The sequence below is a fragment of the Papilio polytes genome, unplaced genomic scaffold (assembly GCF_000836215.1).
Source record: "Papilio polytes unplaced genomic scaffold, Ppol_1.0 DF822845.1, whole genome shotgun sequence".
Lineage (NCBI taxonomy): Eukaryota > Metazoa > Arthropoda > Insecta > Lepidoptera > Papilionidae > Papilio > Papilio polytes.
Genome location: NW_013526359.1, coordinates 3898730 through 3922905, shown reverse-complemented (window position 1 = coordinate 3922905; position 24176 = coordinate 3898730). Strand labels below are relative to the sequence as shown.

The 24176-nt window shown below is 34.8% G+C and overlaps 3 protein-coding genes across 4 annotated transcripts; 1 reads left to right on the top strand and 2 right to left on the bottom strand.

Annotated features, from left to right (window-relative positions):
* Positions 1-2016: 2016 nt before the first annotated feature.
* On the bottom strand, positions 2017-5087 carry LOC106105457 (glucose dehydrogenase [FAD, quinone]-like). The gene is made up of 3 exons (XM_013285762.1): positions 4600-5087; positions 4125-4258; positions 2017-3982 (listed from the first exon to the last, which is right to left on the bottom strand). Exons 1-3 carry the CDS (start codon positions 4754-4756, stop codon positions 2417-2419), a joined length of 1857 nt encoding a protein of 618 aa, XP_013141216.1. The 5' UTR covers positions 4757-5087; the 3' UTR covers positions 2017-2416.
* A 2968-nt stretch (positions 5088-8055) lies between these two features.
* On the top strand, positions 8056-12232 carry LOC106105458 (deoxycytidylate deaminase). 2 transcript variants are annotated; one of them, XM_013285764.1, is made up of 5 exons: positions 8056-8102; positions 8372-8521; positions 8911-8999; positions 9669-9882; positions 10738-12232. In XM_013285764.1, the coding sequence occupies exons 2-5, from the start codon at positions 8424-8426 to the stop codon at positions 10814-10816; spliced, it is 480 nt and encodes a 159-aa protein (XP_013141218.1). In that variant the 5' UTR covers positions 8056-8102; positions 8372-8423; the 3' UTR covers positions 10817-12232. The 2 variants fall into 2 exon arrangements, with proteins under 2 accessions (XP_013141218.1, XP_013141217.1); XM_013285763.1 differs by lacking the exon at positions 8056-8102 and adding an exon at positions 8109-8293.
* On the bottom strand, positions 10925-24176 carry LOC106105341 (N-alpha-acetyltransferase 15, NatA auxiliary subunit-like). The gene is made up of 8 exons (XM_013285632.1): positions 24165-24176; positions 23132-23213; positions 17644-17741; positions 16992-17090; positions 16434-16542; positions 15638-15801; positions 14120-14296; positions 10925-13140 (listed from the first exon to the last, which is right to left on the bottom strand). Exons 1-8 carry the CDS (start codon positions 24174-24176, stop codon positions 12967-12969), a joined length of 915 nt encoding a protein of 304 aa, XP_013141086.1. The 3' UTR covers positions 10925-12966.

The window sequence follows — 24176 nt, the reverse complement described above, 5'->3', positions numbered from 1 at the left end:
GCGTCATTACCCTACGTCCCCTACCATTGGTTCTCGATTGATTTTCGAAGTAGGCTCTCGGGAGAATGAATACAGACTATAACAAAAAGCAACTATACTCGTATGTAACTGCGAAAATCGATGCTTTATAATCTGATACTTTGTAAAAATTTAATGATTCATTTAATTATTGAGCATTAGTAGGTTAATTGCAGCGTCATACTGTCGATCTGTTCGATCAGTATATCAATGAGAAAATGTGCGTTAATGTCTGAAAAACTAACTGCAAACTAAAACTACGAAGATAAACTACTAATTCTTTATTATACTTTGCCTGGAATATTGTTTGATAGATGATGTAAATTTATGTTTGTATTAAATCGAGTAATTTCAATTCGTATCAATAAAATGTTATTCGAGTTGCCTTCGAGATTATAGAACAAATGGTAGTTCACGGAGAGCCAGATAATCATTTCCTAACAGCTCCGAACGAGACTTTGTCATGTAAACGAGCAACTTTACGATTGCGAGCCAAACTCAACGACGTCGCACTCAATTTTAAGGGTCAAAAGCTACAGGGGCTTCATTTTAGTAATCATCAGGCTTTGGCAATCTTCTTTATTACTACGACAAATGAAATTAAAGGTCAACCGGCGTAAGGATGATTACAACTTTGTCTCATTATGTTCCTCATTCAGAATAAGGACGTTTTACATTGTTTCATGCCAGTTACTATCTAACACTACGTCTTGTTTTGTCGCAGCTACTGACATGTTGAAGGTCAAAGGGGAGTCCGTAGCTTACATCGATAGGTCTCATCTCATACTGTCTCGTGAACTGGCATGATACTGTTCGATTTTACTGGTATATATATACCCGCCAAAAAATTATGTACATACATTGGCAAAGAACTTTCACGGAACTAGGAAGATACAGGAAAAACCAGAAATGATGAGAGAACTTATTTCAACGCAAGAGTTTAGAAGCTTATATCTTTTTTAAAAAAGGTACCTAATTAGTAATGTTTTCAAGACTTTTACTATAATAATAAATGGAATGTATTTGCGTAAATTATTCATTCGCAAATGTATTTCAAATACAGAAACCATTCAGTAAATAGCAACAATAAATAATATTTCGCCAACGGAGTCCATTAAAAATGCATCAATCTCAAAGTGCGGAATTTTCTTCAAACATTACGGAGCTCCGCAGTGGGACGGGCAGAGTGGAGACTTCATTACCATAAGTTGTCGTCGAGGCCTTTGTGATGGTAATCAATACAGCGCACCCTTCTAATGATAATGGCTCTCTTAAATGTAGACATTACGATATTTGGAACTACCCTACATCAGCAAACAATCGAATATCGCTGCTCCAGCGGTTCACAAAATACACGTGATCCCGCTAATGGGATTCAATGTAGTAGTCGACTCAAAATAGTATTTACTTGAAATAAGAAATTTAAACATAACTTTAGTTTTTTAATATAACAGTCTTTTGTTCATATAGTTAAACTATTCCTATTAGTAGTAGTAGTAGGGTCTACGGTTTCCGCCACTCCACAGCTAGCGCGTATTTTGCGTGAGAACAGGAAGTGGATTACTCCAGCCAATCTAGCTCTCCGAAGAACCCCAGCAAACCCTTTATTTTGGTGATCTCCGGGAGCGATTTCAGCGAACTGAAATACCTAACCCTGTATTGAGTCACTGCTAGGCAGTGTTGTATGACGTGTGACGCGGTTTCTTCTTCCACCATACATGCTCTGTATATTGGACTGTCTGTGACACCTATGTTGTTCCAATGTTTGTTGAAGTAGCCATGACCAGTGAGCGCTGTTACGACTGTAATAAGCTGTTGTTTGCTGAGTTTGAGAAGTATGCTAGAGAACCGTCTATTGATTTTCGGCAGACCGTCTTTAGTCTGCCTGCAATCGCTATAAATTATTCCTATATTTGACTTATTTTAAGTTTTAACTTTGGAAAAAATGTAATAAAACAGTGATTCAGAAATTTATTAAGTAATAAGACACAAAAAATGAAAAGAAAGACCTTTAAAATAATGTTAGAAACTAGAAATATGTTCTGACGAAACTGTAACCTTGATAGTTGTATTCGTGGTCTAAATTTTGTTGTTGCTTAAAGTAAATTATGTAATAAAATGTATTTTACATGTAAATAATTAATGATTAAGTATATTAAACCATTTTATATATGATGCATATTTAATAGTTATATGTTGAAATTAACTTTTTAATTCTTGTAAAGGATAAAACTGAATTCTAAATATTTACATCACAAGCCACTGAAGAACAATTGACAAACAATTTCACCAGAAAAAAAATGCATAGTTATGTTTTTAATATGTCCACTTTGAGAACATTGTATTTAATAGTAAATAATTATTAAAATAAAATAAGTTTTACAACAACTATTTCTTATTAAATGAAATATTTCTCTTGGTACAGTGCATTGTAATCTGCCTTAATTAAATCCGCTGCCTTCTCACCGATCATCATAGTCGGTGCATTTGTGTTGCCACTGGGGATTGTCATCATCACCGATGCATCAGCCACTCTCAGACCAGACACACCGTACACTCGCAGTCTCTCGTCTACTACACCATAAGGTCCCATCTCACACGTCCCCACTGGGTGCAGCATTGAGCCTACAGCGTGCCGTACGTAACATCTCCAATACTCATCAGATCCCCATTTAAGGTGGTTACAAGCACTCACATCTAATTTAACAATCTTCCCTCCAACTTTTCTCATATATGTTGTGTTTGAATAGCTTAACATAAACTTCAGACCTTGAAATGTCGTCTCAATATCTTCCTCATCTCTATAATAACCCATGTTTATAATTGGATCATCGAAAGGATTAGAACTTTTTAATGTAACTTCACCTCTTGAACGAGGATGCACGTTTATAACAGACGTTACATCTATTTCACGGTCAACATTAGCTTTACTTATTGAATAAGAAAAAGGTTCATCGAAATTAGTTATAGCACGGAATCCAAATAAAATCATAGGCGACGCGGTAGCCCCGATTCTAACGTTGAAGATTTGAAATTGTGGCCTTTGTGAATATCCCCATTTATCCACTCTGAAGAAACCAGATTGTATCGGTACTGGGTATGAATCTAACTCGGTGGGTACTAACAAATTTTGCACTACACTTTGTAAACCTCGTTGCCCTGTGAACACAATCGGCGTATAGTGATGATCTTGTAAATTTTTACCTACTGGTAAATCTACAATTACGTTTATACCGATCGTAGTTAAAACTTCTCTCGGTCCGATGCCTGACAACATTAAAAGTTTTGGACTATCAATCGCTCCTGCTGATACAATAACTTCCAAATTAGCAAATACGTTTATCTTTTTTCCCTCCACAAACACTTCAACACCATAAACCCGCGATGTTATATCATCAATTAGAATTTTAGTAACTCTTGCATATTTAACTACTTTCAAATTACGTCTCTCTTTGTCTCTCAAGAATGCCTCCGCAGTGCTCGATCTCCTTCCATTTGCGAAAGTGAAATGGGGTAGACTTACACCCAAATTATCAGGTCCATTCAGCTCTAGAATTTTTTTCAATCCCATTTCTTCATATGAATTTAAAATGATATCGTTTACTTCACTAAAATATCTATTTCTTTTTGGTCTTGTAACCGCTACTGAACCATCGGTTGAATGTAAATCACGATGATTTGGATTGTTCGTAATACTTGGATCTTTTATGCCTTCGAACTTTTTGAAATATGGCAACACCGAGGCCCAGTACCAACCATTAGCAACCTGTGCCCACTCATCATAATCTTCAGGGACTCCTCTTGAATAAACTTCGAAATTATTGGACGACGATCCACCGAGCATTTTACCGCGAGTCATGTAAATTGCTCTGTCCGGGTGTACTGTGCCAGTATTTTTATCGAGATAAGCTTTGTAGTCCCAGTCATATTCCGTATGACCTAGTGTCCCAAACAGACTGGGGGCCTGAAAATAACGAGGAGATTAGTTGTAATCTTTATTCAGGGAAAATGATGTTAATAACATTGTTACAGAGATGCTACTACAAGATTTATGAAAAAAACGCTAAGTCTTTATAGGCAAGAGTAAAATGCAGATATAATGGTACCACACTAGCTGGTGGTGGATCTCCTCCAGCTTCCAGCAGCAGGACCTTGAAGTGTGGTACTTCGCTCAGCCGCGCCGCCACGATGGCTCCCGCACTGCCCGAGCCAACCACGATGAAGTCAAACTTATCTCCATCTGGAATTTATTAGGACACATTTACAATATACAATGCCCAGTTCCGGATCCTAGATTTGTCGAATATGGTGACTAAATACTACTGGAACTCAAGTAAGTTCACTTTATTTTTGAATGGGTAAATTTAATCACTTAGATTGGGATCTATGGTATTTAAGAAAATTCGCATCACCAATTATTACGTATTAGCCTATTAATAATCATGTTTATTACGAGTATTGACATTTTGGCGGAAATATAACGCACTGCGACTACAATCAGCTAAGAACACAAACTTCTACTTCCAATGACTTATTCAAGTGAATTTTACTCACAATATGATTATAAAAATCTTAACTTACCGCTTAATGGATAAGACTGTGGCCATCCTGCTGGTATTATTGCTTGAGCCAAAGCCATCAACTTCAGCAACCATCTCACCCACGGCAAATAACTGGTCGATTGCACAAATCCCAAGAAATTGTTCACAAACACATTTAAACTATTTAATTCAAACATTTCTTAGCATTATTTAATTAGTTTAAATCATCATAACATTATATTTTATTATACAAATTAAACAAACAAAAGTTATTTTTTTAAACGTCAATTACTATTTCTAAACGCGCGCTCTAACGCACATTTTTAAAAACAATACGCGAATTGGCGGTAAAACTGACGGCTGCGTTTATCAATTCGTTTGGAGGACAGCACCGGCTAATATATCGCAACATGCCCGAATTAGAATAACTAGTTTTATAGTTAACGCAAACAAAGAATTTTTATTTCGAATTTAATTGATTACCGAAGAATTCATTGAAGAACATGACACAAACAAATACATACTAGTCAACAAGTGTCCACTACAAACCGGTCTCGAATATCCAAGAGAAAAAAGTCGTAAGAAATTTACCGTAAATAATGTCAAGTTCACTTTACCTTAAACTAGTTAATAATTGTAATGTTTATTTACAAATACAGTAAATTGTTACAGTCTATGAATATTAACAGACTAGCTGGAGCCCGCGACTTTGTCAGCGTAGAGTTCATAACCTCAAAACTTATAATACTTTCTTAAAAATTATTTAAACTAACTATGATAATGGATGACTTTTACTTAGATCTATTTCCATTGATCTATGACGGACAAGATGCAAAAAATATGTAAATTATTGCGTCAAAGAAAAAGGACAGATTCCTAATAATAATAACTATATAAGGATGCAAGGATAACTCTGACTGTGGCAATCTCTCAAACTAAGGTCTACTGTTAGCTTTATTATTAAATAAAACATTTCGTAGAAAAAATACTTTGCTAGAGTCGGTGAATGCTGTCATATAAGAAGAATCTTTAACTTGCGAACCAACAATTTTATTTCCCGACATTGTAGACCCCGTTATGTCTGGCAAAGTCTAATTTTAAACCTAAAACATACTAATCTTACTACTTACTAATATTATAAATGCGAAAAAATTGATGTTTATAAGAAGATGTCTCTAGAACAGATTAATTAATCTGGATGAAATTGGTCACAGAAATAGAATATAGTCGGGAATACCACATGCAGAGTCGCGGGCAAAAGCTAGTAATTATTGGTCCATAGTGTAGCACTTTCTTTTACATTCATGGCCTGCGACAATAAAAACTAAAATAATTGTGTTGGTATCAATTAAACGATTAATATAGTTTCGAAAGCATTACTCTATGTATTGCGGTATTGGAAGGTATTACGAGATTCAAAGTTTATTGCAGCTCGTTGTTAACTGCTAGGGCAAGTATACGCACATAGATACAGGCAGTTCCAATCTTTTCGGCGGCTCAAGACGCGGCAACTCATATGAACGAAGTCTGAAGCCGCAATATGTTTAGAAACCTCAATATCAGGTTGTTTTGCTGCTGGTAATAAAGTGTCCTGCAATTCTTTCCGCCGATACTTAAAGACTTGTTCAGCGCAGTCTCAAGAAAAATTACGAGCTATCATAAAGTTTGAATAGCACTATAAGTAATGTATTGTTACGATATGGCTTTAAATTGATTAGAGACAAAGGTCACTAATAGAAAAGAATGTCCCAACAACTTGACTTTTAGATTTATCTATGAAAAATGTGAATTAGGTAATACCCATAGGACACAATTGTGTTATCTCTTGATAGAATCCGTGGGTTTTGACAGCCGAAACACGTGTACAAAACATATTTCGTATTGTTTAGTTAATAATGCAAATGTAATATATTTTTTTTTCAGATCTTTATTAATGCTTCTAGATTGTAAAATGTAACTAATTTATAAATGCGAAATTTTAGATGGATGGATGGATAGATGTTTGTGAGAGTTTGTAGCCTAGTCGGCTGAACGGATCTCGATGTAATTTGGCGTAGTTGTCTACAACTAGGATAGTCTGGAAGAACACAGATAACTACTCACTTTTGCTTTTTTGTTTTAGTTTCACGCGGACGGAGTCGCGGGCGAAAGCTAGTATGTTATAAATTTTTTCTCGTCTGTTTCTCTGTGCTGTTTGTTATTTGATAGGTTTATTTAATGATTGTATGAACTAGGTTACTATGTTATCGAGTTTTATTTTATTAGACACCTAAAGTTAACTACAAGTCATCAAAATCGTTTCTTTACGACTCGAACAACTTTAATTATCCTTGGTTATAAATCGACATCGAAAATAAAGGAAGGGAAATAAATAAATTCGAAATTTCTGTTTGTTATTCATTCGGTATCAATTTCAAGACATTTTGTTTTAATTGGCCTCATGTTTTTTTTTTAATTACGCCTGATTAATTGTATGTATACTTAATTCGTACTTAATAGCGTACAAAAAATTACATATGTTGGATTACGTAGATTCGGCTATGACAATACTGTCATTTGTAAAATCTGTCATCAACTTTTCTAATTCATAGTTGCATTTGCGACTTATTTTGAAAAAATCCTAAAATCATAGTTAACTTTTGTATAATGCATATGGGGGTCCAAATTATTACACATGAACCCCTCTATCACCTCTTAGTGGGTATACGTTGAATTATCAATAACCCAGTGTAGTCCTTGTTAAGCGCGAAGTTAAACTAGAAAATACTATTTTGTGCCAAAACCAAGAGAGAGAGAGAAAGAGAGAGTGACTACAAATCTTACTTAACAGTGGTAGTGCCCGCTTTAACATCTTAGCACGAATAGGCCGGCACGCCCGGTGTAATACCACGACCTCACAGAAGACAAGCGTGAAATGGAAGCAATTCCGTGTTTCGTCTGATGAGTGTGGTGCCGGAGGCCTAATTTAAGTCCCTTTCTCTTTACCACCCTTTTCTTATGAAGAGAGGTTGGGAAGAGGAAGTGGATTGTAGGCAACGCATCTGCAATTGTGGATGTCTATGGGCAGAGGTCGCTTCGCCATTTTGGCGATTTCAAGTGGCCGCTTGCTCGTTTGCCACCTTATGTTATAAAAAAAATCTTTTAAATTACAATTCAATTCCGAGAAAAAACTTGAGTACAGTACAGACGGTTGAAAACTGTATTAGAAAACTGTTGTAGAAACAAAGTGACATTTTGTATTTTGTCCATTTCTAGTGACTTGATGTGATGGACGAATTGTTTGTTCGGGAACAAATTTTTTTGATTTAAAACCAGGCCTAGAACCGAGTCAAGCTCTTAATTTTTATCGTGCCATGTTTATGTACCAACACACAAAATATCTTTTTGTGGTACGTTTGCACCAAATCGAGATCTCTATAGTTAAAGTCACTATTGTGGTTTCAGTTCAGAAAATTATGGTGGTTTTAAATGGTAACACTAATGTGATTTTATTGACATTGACATTTTGTATAATTATTTCCCGCCAGAAGATAAGGATAACATGTAATTGTAAATAAATATTATAATTACTTTAGTAATAGATACTGATATTAAGTAACAATTATTATAAAGTGTAAAGTGCACTTACACTCTCCAGCGAGTATCAGTTTAGTGGTCGTTAGAGTCAGTTACTTGAAGATAAGTAACAAAACCATGGATCTTACCAAAGAAATCAAAAATCTATCAATTAATGAGTATGTTCTTCAAAAACAAGTAGTGTTGTGCAAATAACAATGGTGTTATGTGATTTTAAAAATAATTTTCAATTGCAGTATTAGTTCACAATCTAAACGTTCAGATTATATAGATTGGCAGGAATATTTTATGGCAACAGCAATATTAGCGTCTAAGCGCAGTAAAGATCCAAGTTTACAAGTCGGTGCTTGCGTTGTAAACAGAGATAATAAGATTGTTGGAATTGGGTAAGCAACAAAACAATTATACTAATATTGTAAACAAATATTTAAAATATGTTTTTTAAATCTCTGATTATAAGTAATAAAGTTTAGATGGATGGATGTTTGTTGGAGTTTACTGCCTAAATTACTGAACGGATCCCACAATAACCAGACGCATTCCTAGGATTCTCTGTAGTTTGTGTTCTTCAGGTCTGATTCTGTATCTGTAACAAACTTTACCGAGAACCATATCACCTTGTCTATGGTTGGTAAAGCAGTCCCTCTAGTACTGGAGATCTTATGCATTGTTGATCACTTTGGTGTTCCCAAAAGAAGAGGGCATTTGTGCCTCTTCTACTACAAAAAATGTAAAAAACATAGGCTACAAAGTATGTGCATGTTACATTTTCCAGATACAATGGTATGCCAATAGGATGTGATGATGATGAATTTCCCTGGGGAAAGAATACACCATCCCCATTAGATAGTAAATATATGTATGGTAAGTTAGTAATCCATAAAAATTAACAGAAAAATAGACAAAACCATATTAAGTAACATACTGTTATCCAATTCCGTGCAAACATTCTAGTTATATCCGTGCAAACAGTCTAGTCTATGTCGGTGGCTCAGTGGTTTGAACACAGTAATCTACAGGTCTTGGGTTCGAATCCCGCCATGTACCAATGTGATTTTCGATTTTTCGAATTTTCATATGTACATAATTTACCCGACGTTCTTACGGTGAAGGAAAACATCGTGATGCAACCTGCACATATCGGCGAAGAAATTCAAAGATATGTGTGATGTCAACCAACCCGCACTTGGCCAGCGTGGTTGACTATGGCCTAGTCACCCCATATTAGGGTTGGCTCCGAGCCCCTCGGTGGGGACGTATAGTGAGCTGGTGATGATGATGATGTGATGATTCTAGTTATGTTGCATTCATACATCAAAACTTTCACATTTATATTAGTTATTACTAGCTTTTACTTGCAACTCCACCTGTGTGAAATGAAAAAATAAGTAAGTAGCCTTAGAGTTTTTCCAGGCTATGCTTCACATCTATGTCAAATTTCATCGAGATCTGTCCAGCTTTAGGCTACAAATTCTAAACATCCATCCACATAAACTTACACATTTATATTAGTAAGATTAATTTGGTTTCCAGTGTGCCATGCTGAAATGAATGCGATTGTAAACAAAAACTCTGCGGATGTCAAAGATTGTGTCATTTATGTTGGATTATTTCCTTGCAATGAGTGCGCAAAGATTATTATACAATCTGGTATCACTGAAGTTGTCTATTTATCAGACAAGAAGAAACATAAAGCAGCATATATTGCTTCTAAACGGATGTTTGAAGCTGCTGGAATCAAATATTGGTATGTATGTAGTGTTAGGAATAAAATTAGTACCATGCTATAGAATTGCGCAACTCTAGATTATCGGCATAAACGGCACATCCCTAGCTGACAGCTGTCAATGTCACTAGAAGTATGGATAGATTGGCGCGCATCCTAAGCCTGGCGAGAAGTATTGCTCTGAGTTTAAAATGACAGTATCAATTAAATAAGTTGTCTAATAGTAGTAAAATATAATTTTTATAATGCAAATTATCTTCAAATATCTTGGTTACTTAAGATCTGTCATATGCAATGTTTGCTTCAATACAAATTATAGCTACTGTCATCTCCCCTGCCTTATCCTACTAGTAGGGTCGGCACACCGGATTCGATTCGTCCTCCAAATAACTATCATATGTCATCTCAGTCATCACTCCCTTCTTGATCATGTTTCCTTTAATGCAATACATCCATCTCTTTCTAGGTCTACCTCTACCGGTGTACCCCTCCACATTTATTACTAACACCCTTGTTACATCCCCATACCATGCTAACCTTTTACTCATAATTTATCAACCACTGGGGCTATCTATATATAAATTATAGCTACTTTAGTACCATATTTTTCCACAATATGGCAAGGGTTATGTTTGTAGTTTGGCAGACTTTAATGCTTGAGCCAATTTTGTTAGTATGTTTTTGATTCTGAGAGTTTGTCCGATTTCTATATTCACATTTTAGGAAATTGTAAATATTAGTTATTTTAGTGTCTGAAATCAGAATCTGTGGAGTAATTAAAAATTTAACTTTTGTTAAAACAAACATAATGAAATTTGTGTGAAATATTTTACTTTGTTGACATTCAATAAAATAATTGTGTTTTTTTTTTTTCAGGCAATACAAACCTAAGAATGATAAAATTATTATCAATTTCAAGGATATTGACTGGGAGAGCATGAGTCCATCAAAATGAATCTATTGTGATATGTGAAAAAAACTTAAAAATACTGTTTAGTATATTTTTATAGTATAAGGACATAATTATGCAATGTGATATTAAGAAATAAAACAAAGATATGAATAATTTTGTAAAATAAAATTTTATTACTTTATGTACAAGTTGACGAGGGCACAAAATACTCCAATCATACCAACCAAACAGAAAACCAACAATGTGTCGCAAATACAAAATATTATTGAAAAAAAAAACAGAATTTGTATCCTTATTGAAGTGAAAGATTTCAGTTATCACTTTTTTACATTTAAAAAAGTCAAATGCATTTAACATACATTTTTTTCAAGACACATGGGTTGGAAATTAATTTCTCTAACTAAAGTGCACACGGTTACAATTCGGAGTATTTATAATTATTGTCCAAACTTTACAAATATCTACAGAGAATCAAAATCAACAAAAATCATAGCTTTCTAGGTACATTTGACACAAAACCTGACATTTTTAAACTGTAATTTAATTCGAAATAGACATAGATCTGGTATTCCAATGTTATTGTACAGTAAAAACTTATAAATAATAATTATTTACAAAGCGTACCTCACATCACTTGTCAAATATTGCTTGAGGTTCCCCTTATAATTGCCACACAATTTTATTACTTTTTATACATCTAAGAACAGTCATTAAATTACGTTTACTAAATACATTTTGTTAAATTGCATTTTATTGAACACTTCAGAGGCCACACATTATTTTATAAAATAAATCGGAAAGTAATAAAGTTTACTTTGTTTAAAAACAGATTGTTTTATCAATATCGATACAAATGTATTTGCCAATTAAGGATTAATTCGATTTCTGTCTGAGTTTACATAACCCAAAAACATATACAAATATTTTCATAGTTTTTTGTTTATGATATTTTAGTAATGAAATCGTAAAATGTCAATTTGTAAATAACTTTAAACTCACCGAATTTTACAGTAAAAACTGTATTTTCGTTACGGTTTAAACATTCACTTTTAATATATTTTAAAGAAATTGTAATAAATACTGCATGTGAAAAGTAAAGAATGTATTAAAAAAATCAAATGGATAAAATAAACATTATATTTTGGAGAGCAATTTGTTTGATTTGTGACTTAATTTCGACTGAAATTTTCATATTTGTGATCATGAGGCGATACTAGCATCACTTGAGTTTTGTTAATGAATCTTAGACTTGACTGTACATCAAGGTCTTGTGTTATTTAAAATATTTTTACAAACAGTACAAAAAAAAAACAATAAAAAAAAACATTATCAATACGAGAATTTTGTATTTACTAGATGAGAGGAAGAAGTCAGGCCGAATATTATCTAATATGAAATTTGTGGGCGATTATGAATTGCAGTAATATTCGGTTTTGTGTCACCTTAGTATATATTTATCACTGGTTCATTGTCACTAGAGTAATGCTTGGTTTGTCAGTAAAGTCCAGTAGCGCTCAAAAGCAGCACTGGCATGACGTCAAAGGTAACTGGTGCCAGTGATCTGGCCAGTAAACCACGCAATATGCCACACGTACAAACGTCACGCGGCAAATCGCATCAGTCTTAAACGACAATAGAATTGATATTTGACGCTATAAAATTTTGCGTTGCGCTACCACTCATATGGCATCTCCTTAACTCTTACGTCACAACACATCACATGCAATATAAAAAGTATCTACTGAATAGATACAAATACCTCAGTCATTTAGAATTACTAGAAAAAATTAGAAATATTTAAGAGTGATTTAATGCTTTCGGCCGTCATTCCAAGGCAAATGTCGATATAAACCAAATAATCACTTATTTGAAGTGTGCAATGCAATTATTTTACTTAGATCTTATAGGGCAGAGCGTGCACAGTGGGTTTTAAATCTAAGCTTACGTAGTAATTTTCATCTAATATTTTGAATGTCCGTGTAAGTCGAAATTTGAGGCCACTGTGCGCTGCTCCGCTCTTCATTTCGTGACCGTCTTAAGTAACTAATTACAAACACTTCAAATAACTATAAGATACAATTGTCTTGGAAGATTTGGCTATAACCACGACCACTCAAACAAGACACTAATGATTGGCGCAACAAAACCGATTATCACCGAACGCAGTTCCCCACATGTGTGGGCTGAGTCCCTCAGTTGGAGGTGTCTGCGGGCGGCGGCGCGTCCTCCGCCTGCGCCTCGCCCGGCGGCTTGAACGCCAGCGCATACGGGAACCTCGTGTGACACGCCTTTATGTATTGCTCTATTTCATCCTCGCACGGACCGAAGTCACCGTCTTTCAGACTATCTAACACTTCCACGCAACCCTGGAAAATAAAAAAAAATGTTTTTGCTGTTAGTAAAGGGCATTACAAAAACACGTATTAATTATTAGTAGAGATGAAGGTTGTTGACATAGATAATATAAACATAGACTATTAGAGAAAGTGCAACATTTAGTTGACATAGATTATCCATTACCTAGTTTTGTATAGTCATTTTACTGCATTTTAACACGAACTTCCATGGTTTAAGACAGGGCGAAAATTTAAACAGAATAATTAAAAAAGAAATATAAATATTAATAGATAGTCCCACAATTTGCAGTGTAATAAAAATAAAAGTAAATTCCCGTTTTAACCGACATCACGAAGGAGGAGGTTATCAATTGCTCTAATTTTATTTTACTTGTAGGAGCTTTGATATATTTATTCATTAGAGAGGTACACCAACTGCATATTGAAAGTGTACAACGAAATTAAATGTACAGAAGATAAAAAAATAAACAGAACATACAGACGATATTATCATGATATTCTATTAATCTTGACAGCAACCATGCTGGATTATGCAAAAACATATCTTGTATCATACTATTGGTTTAACTAAACAAATATTTTATTAAATACTAATTAAATGCCATTCCTGTGCGGAAGTCAATCGCTTTCCCATCTATACTTCTATACTATAATAATAAAGCGTAAACACACACTTCTTTGTTGCCTAAGATGTCAGCAATTACAGCATATTTTTGAATAATTCTTTTTTTAATAAAAAGTTCTATACTTACGTCACGCTTTTGGCTATATATTTTAACAGCAATAACTTAGGGGGTAAATATTATGGATAAAAACCCTAATGTGGGAAAAATACCATAACTTTGCTACCAACATCAAAAAAGCAAGTCATGTCATTTTGACATTTGCAATTGATAATTTGACAAATGTAAACAACAAAATAAAATTTTCTCAATTTTATGCGGATGAAGCCGCACGGGAACAGCTAGTTAGTGAAAAGGTGTAGTACCTCTATAGTGAGGTCGGGGTAGTGCATGTCCGTGGCGTGCGCGAGCGCGGCGGCGGTGCGCGCGGGCAGCAGGCGGGCGAGCGCGCGCGCGCCCCACAGCGCCGCGGCCTGCGAGTCGCGCGCCGCGCCGCTCATAAACTGCTCCGCCATCTGCAGCGCGCTGCGCCCCTGCATCATCTGCACACACATCGCACATCTGTACTTTATACTTATATGTCGCAATCAGAAGAAATCAATTTGAATTTAAGTCATAATTAGAACACGAGCGCCGCCAAGCGACTTTCGTGAGAACTTAGATTATTCTGAAAATAGGGATCGTTGCGAGAACATTGTTTGAACGTTATGAGCTTGGCAGATCGATGATATCCTGACTGAGGAGCATTGTGAATGTATTTCTGGAATCCGACTTTACCCATGGCCGCCCACATGTGATCTTAAGTAGTAGTAATTCTGATAACTGCTAGCTCAAGCCGACATATATAATAAAGCGGAAACACACACTACTTAGTGGCGTAGAATGTCAGCAATCACAGCACATCATTTTAATATTATAAATGCGAAAGTTTAGATGAATGTTTGTTAGAGTTTGTAGCCTAAACGGCTGAACGGATTTCCATGAAATTTGGTATAGATGTAGAGGATAGTCTGGAAGAACACAAAGGCTACCTTTTTTTTTTCTTTAATTCCGCGTGGACAGAGTCACGGGCGAAAGCTGGTTATTTAATAATTATTTGTTTACACACTTACGACACGCTTTAGGCTAGATATTTTTAGGCTATAAAACTTATGGGGTAAATAAATTGGAAAAAACCTTTATGTGGAAAACGGACAATAAACTACAAGCTGTCAACATTAAGGGAGCAAGGTTATTATGGTAACGGTAAATTGACATTTGCAATTGAGAATTTGACAAATGTAAAAAAATTCGCAAATAAAATATTTTTTTTATAATTTCATGCGGATGACGCCGCATGCGAACAGCTAATTTATTCATAAAAAAAATTAACTCAAAATTCATGTTTTTTGAGTGTTCATCATAAACATTATTTTCACGAGAAACTATTAATTCAACTCCCGTCGCAATAGAAGGAAAATATGTTATGCATTTTTAGAGAACTAAGAAAATTGGAATATATTAAAAAAAACTTTTCTATGATACATGTAGGCGTCAAAATTATCACTAATGAAGCTCTCTATCACCTCTTAGAGGGAATCCGTTGGATTACCAATAACCGTATATACTTTCCAGACTATCGTCTACATATATGCTTAATTCTCAATTTTTAAACAATCTAAATTTACGCATTTATAACACTAGTAATAGGAATGTTAGGGAAGTCATTGGCTCCTTTTATACAGGGAATCAACCTAACAAAGAAGCCAAGGATATACATATAATTGAACAAAATACCGAATTTAAAATTAGTAGTAAATAAAAAAAATGTGAGAAATGTATTTGTAAAATTATATTTGAATTGTAATATTGTATGTCTGTTTGTATAAATAAATAAATGTTACCTGCTGCGTCTCGGTGTCGAGGACCTCTGCGACGTGGTGGTGCAGCGCGGGGCGCGCGGCGTCCAGCCAGACGCGGAAGCGCAGCAGGCAGTCGTGCAGGTGGTGGTGGCCGCGCTGCAGCCGCCACGCGCGCTTCACGCTCTGCAGCATCAGCAGCGGCTTCTCTGAACACACAACACACGCTTATAGAAACACTACTCTAGTGTAGCAACAAATGCAGTGTGTGCCTTTATGGAAATGATAGGGCAGGTAAGGACCCTTACAAAACACGTATAGTGACAACGCCTTTATAACAAACATAATTTCGGTATTATCGAAATAGTGTAATATGTAAGCACTTTTATAAAATACATGCTGTGTGTCAGCACCTTTATAATCATCATCATCACCAGCTCACTACAAGTCCCCACCGAGGGGCTCGGAGCCTATCCTAAGTAAGGGACCTTTATAATACACATGTAGTATGTCATCACATTTACAATGGCACTTGTAGTGTGATAACTCATTTATAAAACACATGTACTATGTCAACACCTTTGTAATACATGTAGAATGTGTACACTAATAATTCATTAAGGGACTTTGAGTGTGGCAGTGATCCGTTTCAACTATTATATATTAAGTACCAGCTATTTCTTGCGACTTTATCCGCTTGAAATTAAAAAATAAAGTATAACTTTGAAATGATAAAAGAATTCGTCCCAGTAGTTTTTGAGATTTCAATACATACATAAATACCAATCTTTCCTCTATATAAAATTAGTATAGATATAGATTAAATATTCGACATAGTTACCTTTTCTAAAGTATATTTCGAAGGCCATTAAATGTGTTTCTATTCTATCCGCGGCGAGCGTCCGCAGCGGTAAAAGGAACTTTATTGCTTGTTCTAACGGGTCCTCCGCCTGCAATACAACAAACATACACATACAGATCTTACCATAAAATACTTAAACAGACTTTCCCATACATTTTAGCCTAAACATACGTCAACCCTTTAATCCTGTTACTCCAGCGACCCGCGTTTTGTAACGAATCATATTGAAACTAAGTATAAAAAGGAATTTATACCCGAAAGCAGTATGGAATGAAATATTTATGTTAAACAATATAACAATCTATCAACAGCGGTAAGAATTAAAATACCATTTTGACTAAATAATGTTTGAAATATATTTTTTTAAAGTATATGGTGTGTTCCTAATGAGTATTTTCTTTAGTATCAGGCCCTTTTGCAAGTGATTATATAAATTCACTAAAGCAGCGAAGTCCCCGCAGCCCAGCAATGGGTTGCGTATAACCGACAGAGGAGGAGACGTATAGAAAGATGAATGTAATTATGCTTGTTATTTACCCTGGCCAGTTTATCAGGCACCAGCTCATCAAGCTGCGGCGCCTCAGGGTCGCCCTGCTCCTGCTGTTGTCGCGCCTTGTGGTGCTGCTCCCGCTTCACCTGCAACGTTACAATACCTCATATATACTCGTCGAAATTACTTCATGTCTGTTTAGAGAGTTAACTCTGTCCATAAAAGAAAAAAATGAAAGTTGATGTTGAATTTTCATTGATTATAATTTAACTGTTTTTTATAAGTTAATTACTTCACAGTTGAATACTACAACTTAACAGTTGAGTAACGACGAGTAAATAACTTTACTGTTGTAAAACGACTGGAATTCGCTCGTAAAGCGACAAGATCAGAGCTTGTACCTTACACTGAGTCTTCAATTATTGTGTACAAGGATTAAATAAATACAGCTTTTACTAGAATAATGAGATTTAATATTTTATTTACATTCCAAGTGACTAAGATTTAGTTGCACATGTGTTTGTTTAGATGGCGCTGTATTCAATACAGAATTTAAGTCCTTATTTCGTTGAAGGAACCATTATCATTGAAGTATTCTGTAATTACTTATTTAACTAGTAAGTTATGTAAGTAATATTTATAAGTTATTAGTAAGTTATGTAAGTAATATTTATAAGTTATTTTAAGTACATTAGATACCTGAACCTGTGCTGCCAGTGCACTCTCTTGCTCCGCTTTACGTTTAGCTTTTCTCTGTTTATTTCTAAGTTTCTTCAGCTCGGACGGCGCTAAGTTTTCTGAAAAGAGAAAAATTACCTCTCATTAATATTATAAAGTAGCACACGAGCGAGAGGCCATCTGAATCCGCCGAAATGGCGAAGCGACCGCTGCCCATAGACATCCCCGCAATTGCAGATGCTTTGCGCGTACCCTTACAATCTTACAAATAAACGCGGTATAAAGTTAAGTACTAATATTAGTAATAATATTAGTATAAAATTTGCTTATTCTCAGTTTATTCCTAAGTTTAAGTTTATAGCGGGTTTATTTGTAAGGCTGTTAATTAATCGTTAAAGTTTAATCTAGAAAAATTGTATAAACTTCCAAGTTATTTCTGATGATGTAAAGTCTGTCCTTGAATTTTAAGGCTTTACGTTACTGCAAAAACAATTAGCGTATAATCCTATTCATAAACACGAAGCGTAAAAGACAAGGAGAGTTAGTCACGACCCTATTCTTTGCCTTAAAAGGACCCATTTTTGATAAATGCTCTGTTCACTAGTCTAAGTTGGTGCAGCTACCATTAATTGAATCTTATTGTAGTAGTTTTAATGTCTGTTTTACATATTTCGACCCTCTAGAAGGGTGGCCTGCTCCTTCCCCATATTATTTTGCTTTTCTTCTAAAAATAGCACTAAAAAAGTGTTACTAAGTCAAGTTAGATTAAATTTACAACCGATTTAAAAATAAGTTCTCTAAAAAAATTATGTAAGAAATACATAAGTCGCGTTAACAACAATCAAACAGTCGTTATAAATGCGTGATAAATTCTTGCAGTCCCGTCAAAAATCCCGGTTCTCAACCAACCAAGTTTGTAATGAAATTTATTGTAGTCTCAAGTATTTATGTGGCGCCCAGCTTTTATCAGCTTTGGCTTCCTTTGGCACGTTGATTTATACGTAGATTTATATCTTTATTAAATAAAACTTGAACAAGGAGAACGAACATTAAGTAAATAAATTCATCGTAATGGATAGATATATATTCTTGAACCAACTTTGCCTTAAATAATATGGAGAAACTATATTTCAAACGAATGTGACTGAAATAAATGAAATTTGTCATGTCCGTATTTATTTTTTATTGTACCAGTACTATATCCCTCCCCTTTTTTTATATAAGGTGGCATACCAGCACTTGGATTCGCCTTAAAGTCACCTTTTCCCTCTCGAAAAGGACCCCCTGACCGTAACCATCCGCAATTTCAGATGTGTTGCCTCCCCTTAATTGGTATGAAGAGACGCACATAAAGAGGAAATTGTCCCTTCTAATGCGTTTCCTCCACCATCCGTTCATTTCAAAATCATAGAATACTGTAGAATAAGTGTTAAAATCCCCACAGAGTCAATAGTTGCCAATTAAGTGCAGCTGTAAGAGACAATATTTGCAATCTTGTTATCAATAGGTTATAAATTTTAATTATATTTGGTGCAACTTGTCAAGCGGGTGCACTGGACGCAATCGACGCCTATCGCCTGTACAAAACTATACATTAAAATACCTAACGCACAACTCTGTTATGCAAATATTTTGATTGAAATTCTTTAATATAAAATAGTTTTAGTACATAAAACCTTGAAACGGAAACTAGTTTACGTACCTTGATATAAAATGATAAAGTAACTAAGTACATACTTTACATTTTAGATTACCCGAAAAACATCGATTTTTTTAAGATATAATAAAAAATTTGAAACCAAGAATCAGTAAATTATAGAATACCTCGTAAAGACTTCAATAAAAAGATTATAATTGAAATCGTATAAGTGCAATTGAATTATGATTTTTTTTGAGTGACAAACTGCAAAGGAAACATCTATCACAAATCAAAAAGACACAAAAACAATCTAGACATGTTCATAGCTTGGAAATCTTCAAATGAGCTAAACATCAACAACAATGCGACATCACTCTCTAAATAACTGTAATTTAAGGCATTGTCATAAGTCCAGTAAACGCACTGGGTTTTTACCCACTTTCAATGGGTGAAAGTAAATAGTGAAACTTAAATAGAAAATAATATGCAAACTCTAAAGTTTAGGAGACAAGTAACGACAGATTTGCGACGGTCACTAAATCTATCTGGCGAGACGCATAACTTTTGTCTCGCCACTTTGTTTACAATTGCATAGGTAGAAAATTTAACACGCACGATCAATGACGAATTTTAAGACAGAATAACTAGTTATACTGACATAACTAGCTTTTGCCCACGACTCCGTCCGCGTGAAATTAAAAACAAAATTGGTTAGCCTATATGTTCTTCCAGCCTATTCTTTACATCTATACAAAATTTCGTCGAAATCTGTTCAGCCGTTTAAGCTACAAACTCTAACAGACATCCATCCATCCATCTAAACTTTCGCATATATAATTTTTTGATTTATTTTAATACATACAAAAATACAAATCTTTCCTCTTTGTTATTAAAGAAATATAGATATAGAATAGACATACCAAAATAGAACGGAGGGCAAAATTCCATTATAAATCGATTTAAATAATGCAAATAGTACGTCTAATTAATAAAAAAAAACCTGTATTTTAGGGACTAAAGTTTAACAATTCCATCTAAACAGATGCAAGAGCATACTCTTCGGGAGATTCTTATCGTTTAATCTATTTTATTCGACGCATTAATCATACTTGGTTACGGCTACTATTATATTAAGTGTACACTTTTTCAGTATATTGCCAATATCCTCGACACACTTTCGCTTAGGGCGTCCCCTACCCGGTATTAAATTTTGCAACTATCGACTTGTCTATAGCAAATAGCAATTTCACGCAGTGACAATAATATAAAACTGTAAAGCGACACGTGTACGTCGCAACAATTTTATGAAACAAACAAGCATGAAATTAGTTACACAGAAATACTTCAATATTTCGAGAAACATTTCCGTATATTTGCAAGAAAAAATTGATTGTTATGCTATCCCATTCATTTTACTTTTCATAATCAAATTATAAGCAAAAAGAAAAACTCATACGAAAACGATAAGGAAGTATGAAACAAAGACAACCAATAGGAGGAACTAATATTTTTAAATTGCAGTCATAGTTTATAAGAAAAAATTACCTAAAGCTAGTCATGATATTAACGCTGGGTTTAATTTATTTAAGTTTAGTTTTTTCCATTTATTTTATCATTACCTACTGACTCATTAGTGTTAGGATAAACTAAGTTTCAATACACTCAAGTTACGTAGTTCGGAAACACATTCAAGTTATTGAACCATAAACACTAACGAACTGTTAAAAGTAGCTTAAACTAGTCATAAGTCAAATTGTAACGACAATCTATAGATCAATTTGTAAATCAACATCATTAATATTTGCCAATTAATTACATTCGGATATTAGTGTGGGATATAACGAAACCCGGAATCTAGATATTTCTTCAGCCACAATTCAACCTGTTCCATATCCGGTACTTCGTATTCATTATCCGTCTAGTTGACCGCCGACAGATCGAGAACGCCTTTCCAATGCAGTTGGGCTTGGCTAACAGCATTTATAAATAACAATATCGCTTATCTATGTACATAACATCAATTGCTCGAGTACCGTGAGAAACTAAATGTAAACTATTAATAAATATAATAGACTAGCTTTCGCCCGCGACTCCGCCCGCGTGGAATTAATAAAAAAAAATGTGAGTAGCCTATGCGTTCTTCCAGGCTATCCTATAGGTCTATGACAAATTTTATCGAAATCCGTTTAGCCATTTAGGCTACAAACTATAACAAACATCCATCCACCCATCTAAACTTTTGCATTCATAATATTGGTAAGAAGTAAGATTAGATTACTGTGCCGACTCTCCGTAAGGGATATGGGCAAGTGGATGATGAAGAAGTAAGATTAGATGTTAGGCGCGACTCCGCCCGCGTAAAATTAAAAGATAATACAAAATAGCCAATGTTACTCATACATCAACTTCCTTCTAGGGGGTGAAAGAATTTTTTAAATCGGCCAGTAGTTTTTGAGTTATTCCAATACAAATCTTTAATCTTATTAATATTAGTATAGACAATATAGATGGATACGATTTTATATTACTTAATCCTAATATCACTCTTAATGTGATAAGTTTAATTTCAACAAACGGTTCTTTACTACCGTACTCCAAATCTAAATCTACAGTAAAGGTCTCCCTTAGTGAGCAATTAGACTATAGTTACGTGCGTGACATTGTCTTACTCGATCCGTCGCGTTCCGTTCAAGGTTTTGTTTGTAATTGCTTCATTTCTCTTTTTATTACTTACGTTCCATACGTGACCCTTTGTGGACAAGCTTGCTAACGAACCTCTCATGAGAAAATCGGAATCACGTGCAATGCTTTTTGGTATTTCCCCTTTCTTAGGGTAGGATGCGAGCCCCTTAGTGAGGACGTATACGCTGGTGATGATGTCTTTTTGGTGCATATGTAATAAACATGGCGAGCAAAATATTACACACCTGGAAGATTAAATGTATTTAGCAAAGAAAACCAAGGGTTAACCCGCTTTAGTCAATGGGAACCATCTGTCGGTCGGTTTCAGTTAACAACATTTATTAATGAACTCAGAGGCGGATTTACGTAAGATCATTGTGCCCGAATGCGTCTAGGACACGTCGCATACAAATCGCTGCTCCAATTCACTCGGGTTTCGCAAAACTAATGAAACTGCGACCGTGATGCACGCCACTCTATACCCCGACAGGGGTCGCCGGGGTCGGCCGTGTTTGTAATTAAAATGTCCAAAATTGGACATGTAATTTGGCAACACTAATATCATTCACGAATTATTTACTATGTGATTTCGCTAGTCGTGTACTCAGAATTCACATTATTATTCCCTTATAAGGAATACTGTAAGGATGTAAAAAATCAACCAAAAACACTCTGTTTACTTCATATAGCTTGAAATTTTTTGATACCTCCACACTGGGAGACTTAGGAGAGCTACTTTTACCGAGAGATAACTAAAGAAACCATTAAACTCTGAGTGTGCTTTTTGTTTTCTTTTTCATATTCAAGCTTAAACACAATAATGGAGGTAACAATCTATATCACAAACACTTGAGAGCACACACAAGTGAGATTACCCGCGTCCATTAGCCGAGACTGACGTTTGACGTGACGTGGTAAGACCTGACCTGACGTCTCTTATCTGCTCTAAATACACAGACACTTATTCATCCGAGATAAATATCATAATTAATTATTGTTCTATTCATAATTTATCACACAATTAAGCTTCAGAAACTTCTGGTTAATCGATCAATGTATAACAACGAAACTGACATCTAAATAAGTAAGCATTCCATTTAAAATCTGGAAGTATCTAGGTTACGCAAATTACTGAACTATGCAGCAATATGATAGTGGGTTAATCCAACAATATAGCAGAGCCCTTACCCGCCTTTATGTCGAAACATGGACCGGACCTGCTCTGAAACCGGACAACTGGATCGAGTTTCACGTGCACTTCGTCGGGTTTCTATTAAGATACAGGATTTCACAACCTGAGGCCCGCGTAGTTATTTTGTTAGAAACTATACTAAGTTCCACACTTAAGATTCGTTAAATGGTCAAACAGTCTCATTAGTGTGAAATTACATGGGAAATCTACAAAACCAGTCACCAAACGAACGACGATGGCAGAAAATAAACAAAAGTAATTCTGCACACACCTTTGATAAGTTATTAGGGACAAAATATTAAAAGACAGTATTAAAATCAGTCGGGTAATAAGATAATGCTTTGAGGATTTTCTATTAAAAAAGCCACATATAAAATTATCGCAATAATAGTAAAATGTTGGGCACCCCTGGTCCAAACAGTTTAGAAACACCTCGCCCACCTGTCACAATATCTATCTTTACGCTTGTTTAAACAGGTATTCCGATATTATGAAAATATTAAAGTGTAGTAAAATGTGGAAACAATAATAATATAGTACGTTATCATGTATCGTTAATATTATCTACAAACATCGGATTATTTTTATACACATGTTGTTCTTCGAACACAGCAGGTAGGTTTTATTTTGCTAGAATATTTTACCTTCATAGAATATTGGTTTTTTTTTTATTATAATAGAATCATATAAAAACTTCAGTTGTTGACGAATTATAGTGATTCTTACAAATACTTAAATTAGTTATTAGAAGCTACGGTTGTTTTTTTTAAACATTATATTAATCTACATTTCACGTATTTTAAATTAACTTATTTTTAATCTGACCTTGAGTACTACTGACACTAAATCTAGTTTTTCCGTGTCTTATTACCAACGGAACTAAAACAAATCATTACAGACCGGACCTGACAGATAATAACGCCCTAGATAAGACAAAACTTGCAAAACAAGACCACGTTCGGAAGTGGCACGTACCTCGTTATCAGACTAAAGCATAATGGTAGTTATTATCTACATAAAACATCATACCATAATTGGCAT

What these genes read in the sequence shown, in the direction of transcription:
- LOC106105457 (XM_013285762.1), bottom strand. Translation starts at nt 4,756, where the DNA reads ATGTTTGAATTAAATAGTTTAAATGTGTTTGTGAACAATTTCTTGGGA. An exon ending in ACAGTCTTATCCATTAAGCG is followed by an intron (nt 4,259 to 4,599) that starts GTAAGTTAAGAT and finishes AATAAATTCCAG; the next exon opens with ATGGAGATAAGTTTGACTTC. An exon ending in ATCCACCACCAGCTAGTGTG is followed by an intron (nt 3,983 to 4,124) that starts GTACCATTATAT and finishes CGTTATTTTCAG; the next exon opens with GCCCCCAGTCTGTTTGGGAC.
- LOC106105458 (XM_013285763.1), top strand. Translation starts at nt 8,253, where the DNA reads ATGGATCTTACCAAAGAAATCAAAAATCTATCAATTAATGA. An exon ending in AAAAATCTATCAATTAATGA is followed by an intron (nt 8,294 to 8,371) that starts GTATGTTCTTCA and finishes TTTCAATTGCAG; the next exon opens with TATTAGTTCACAATCTAAAC. An exon ending in GCTGCTGGAATCAAATATTG is followed by an intron (nt 9,883 to 10,737) that starts GTATGTATGTAG and finishes TTTTTTTTTCAG; the next exon opens with GCAATACAAACCTAAGAATG.
- LOC106105341 (XM_013285632.1), bottom strand. An exon ending in CACTGGCAGCACAGGTTCAG is followed by an intron (nt 17,091 to 17,643) that starts GTATCTAATGTA and finishes GTAACGTTGCAG; the next exon opens with GTGAAGCGGGAGCAGCACCA. An exon ending in TCGACACCGAGACGCAGCAG is followed by an intron (nt 14,297 to 15,637) that starts GTAACATTTATT and finishes ATGTGTGTGCAG; the next exon opens with ATGATGCAGGGGCGCAGCGC.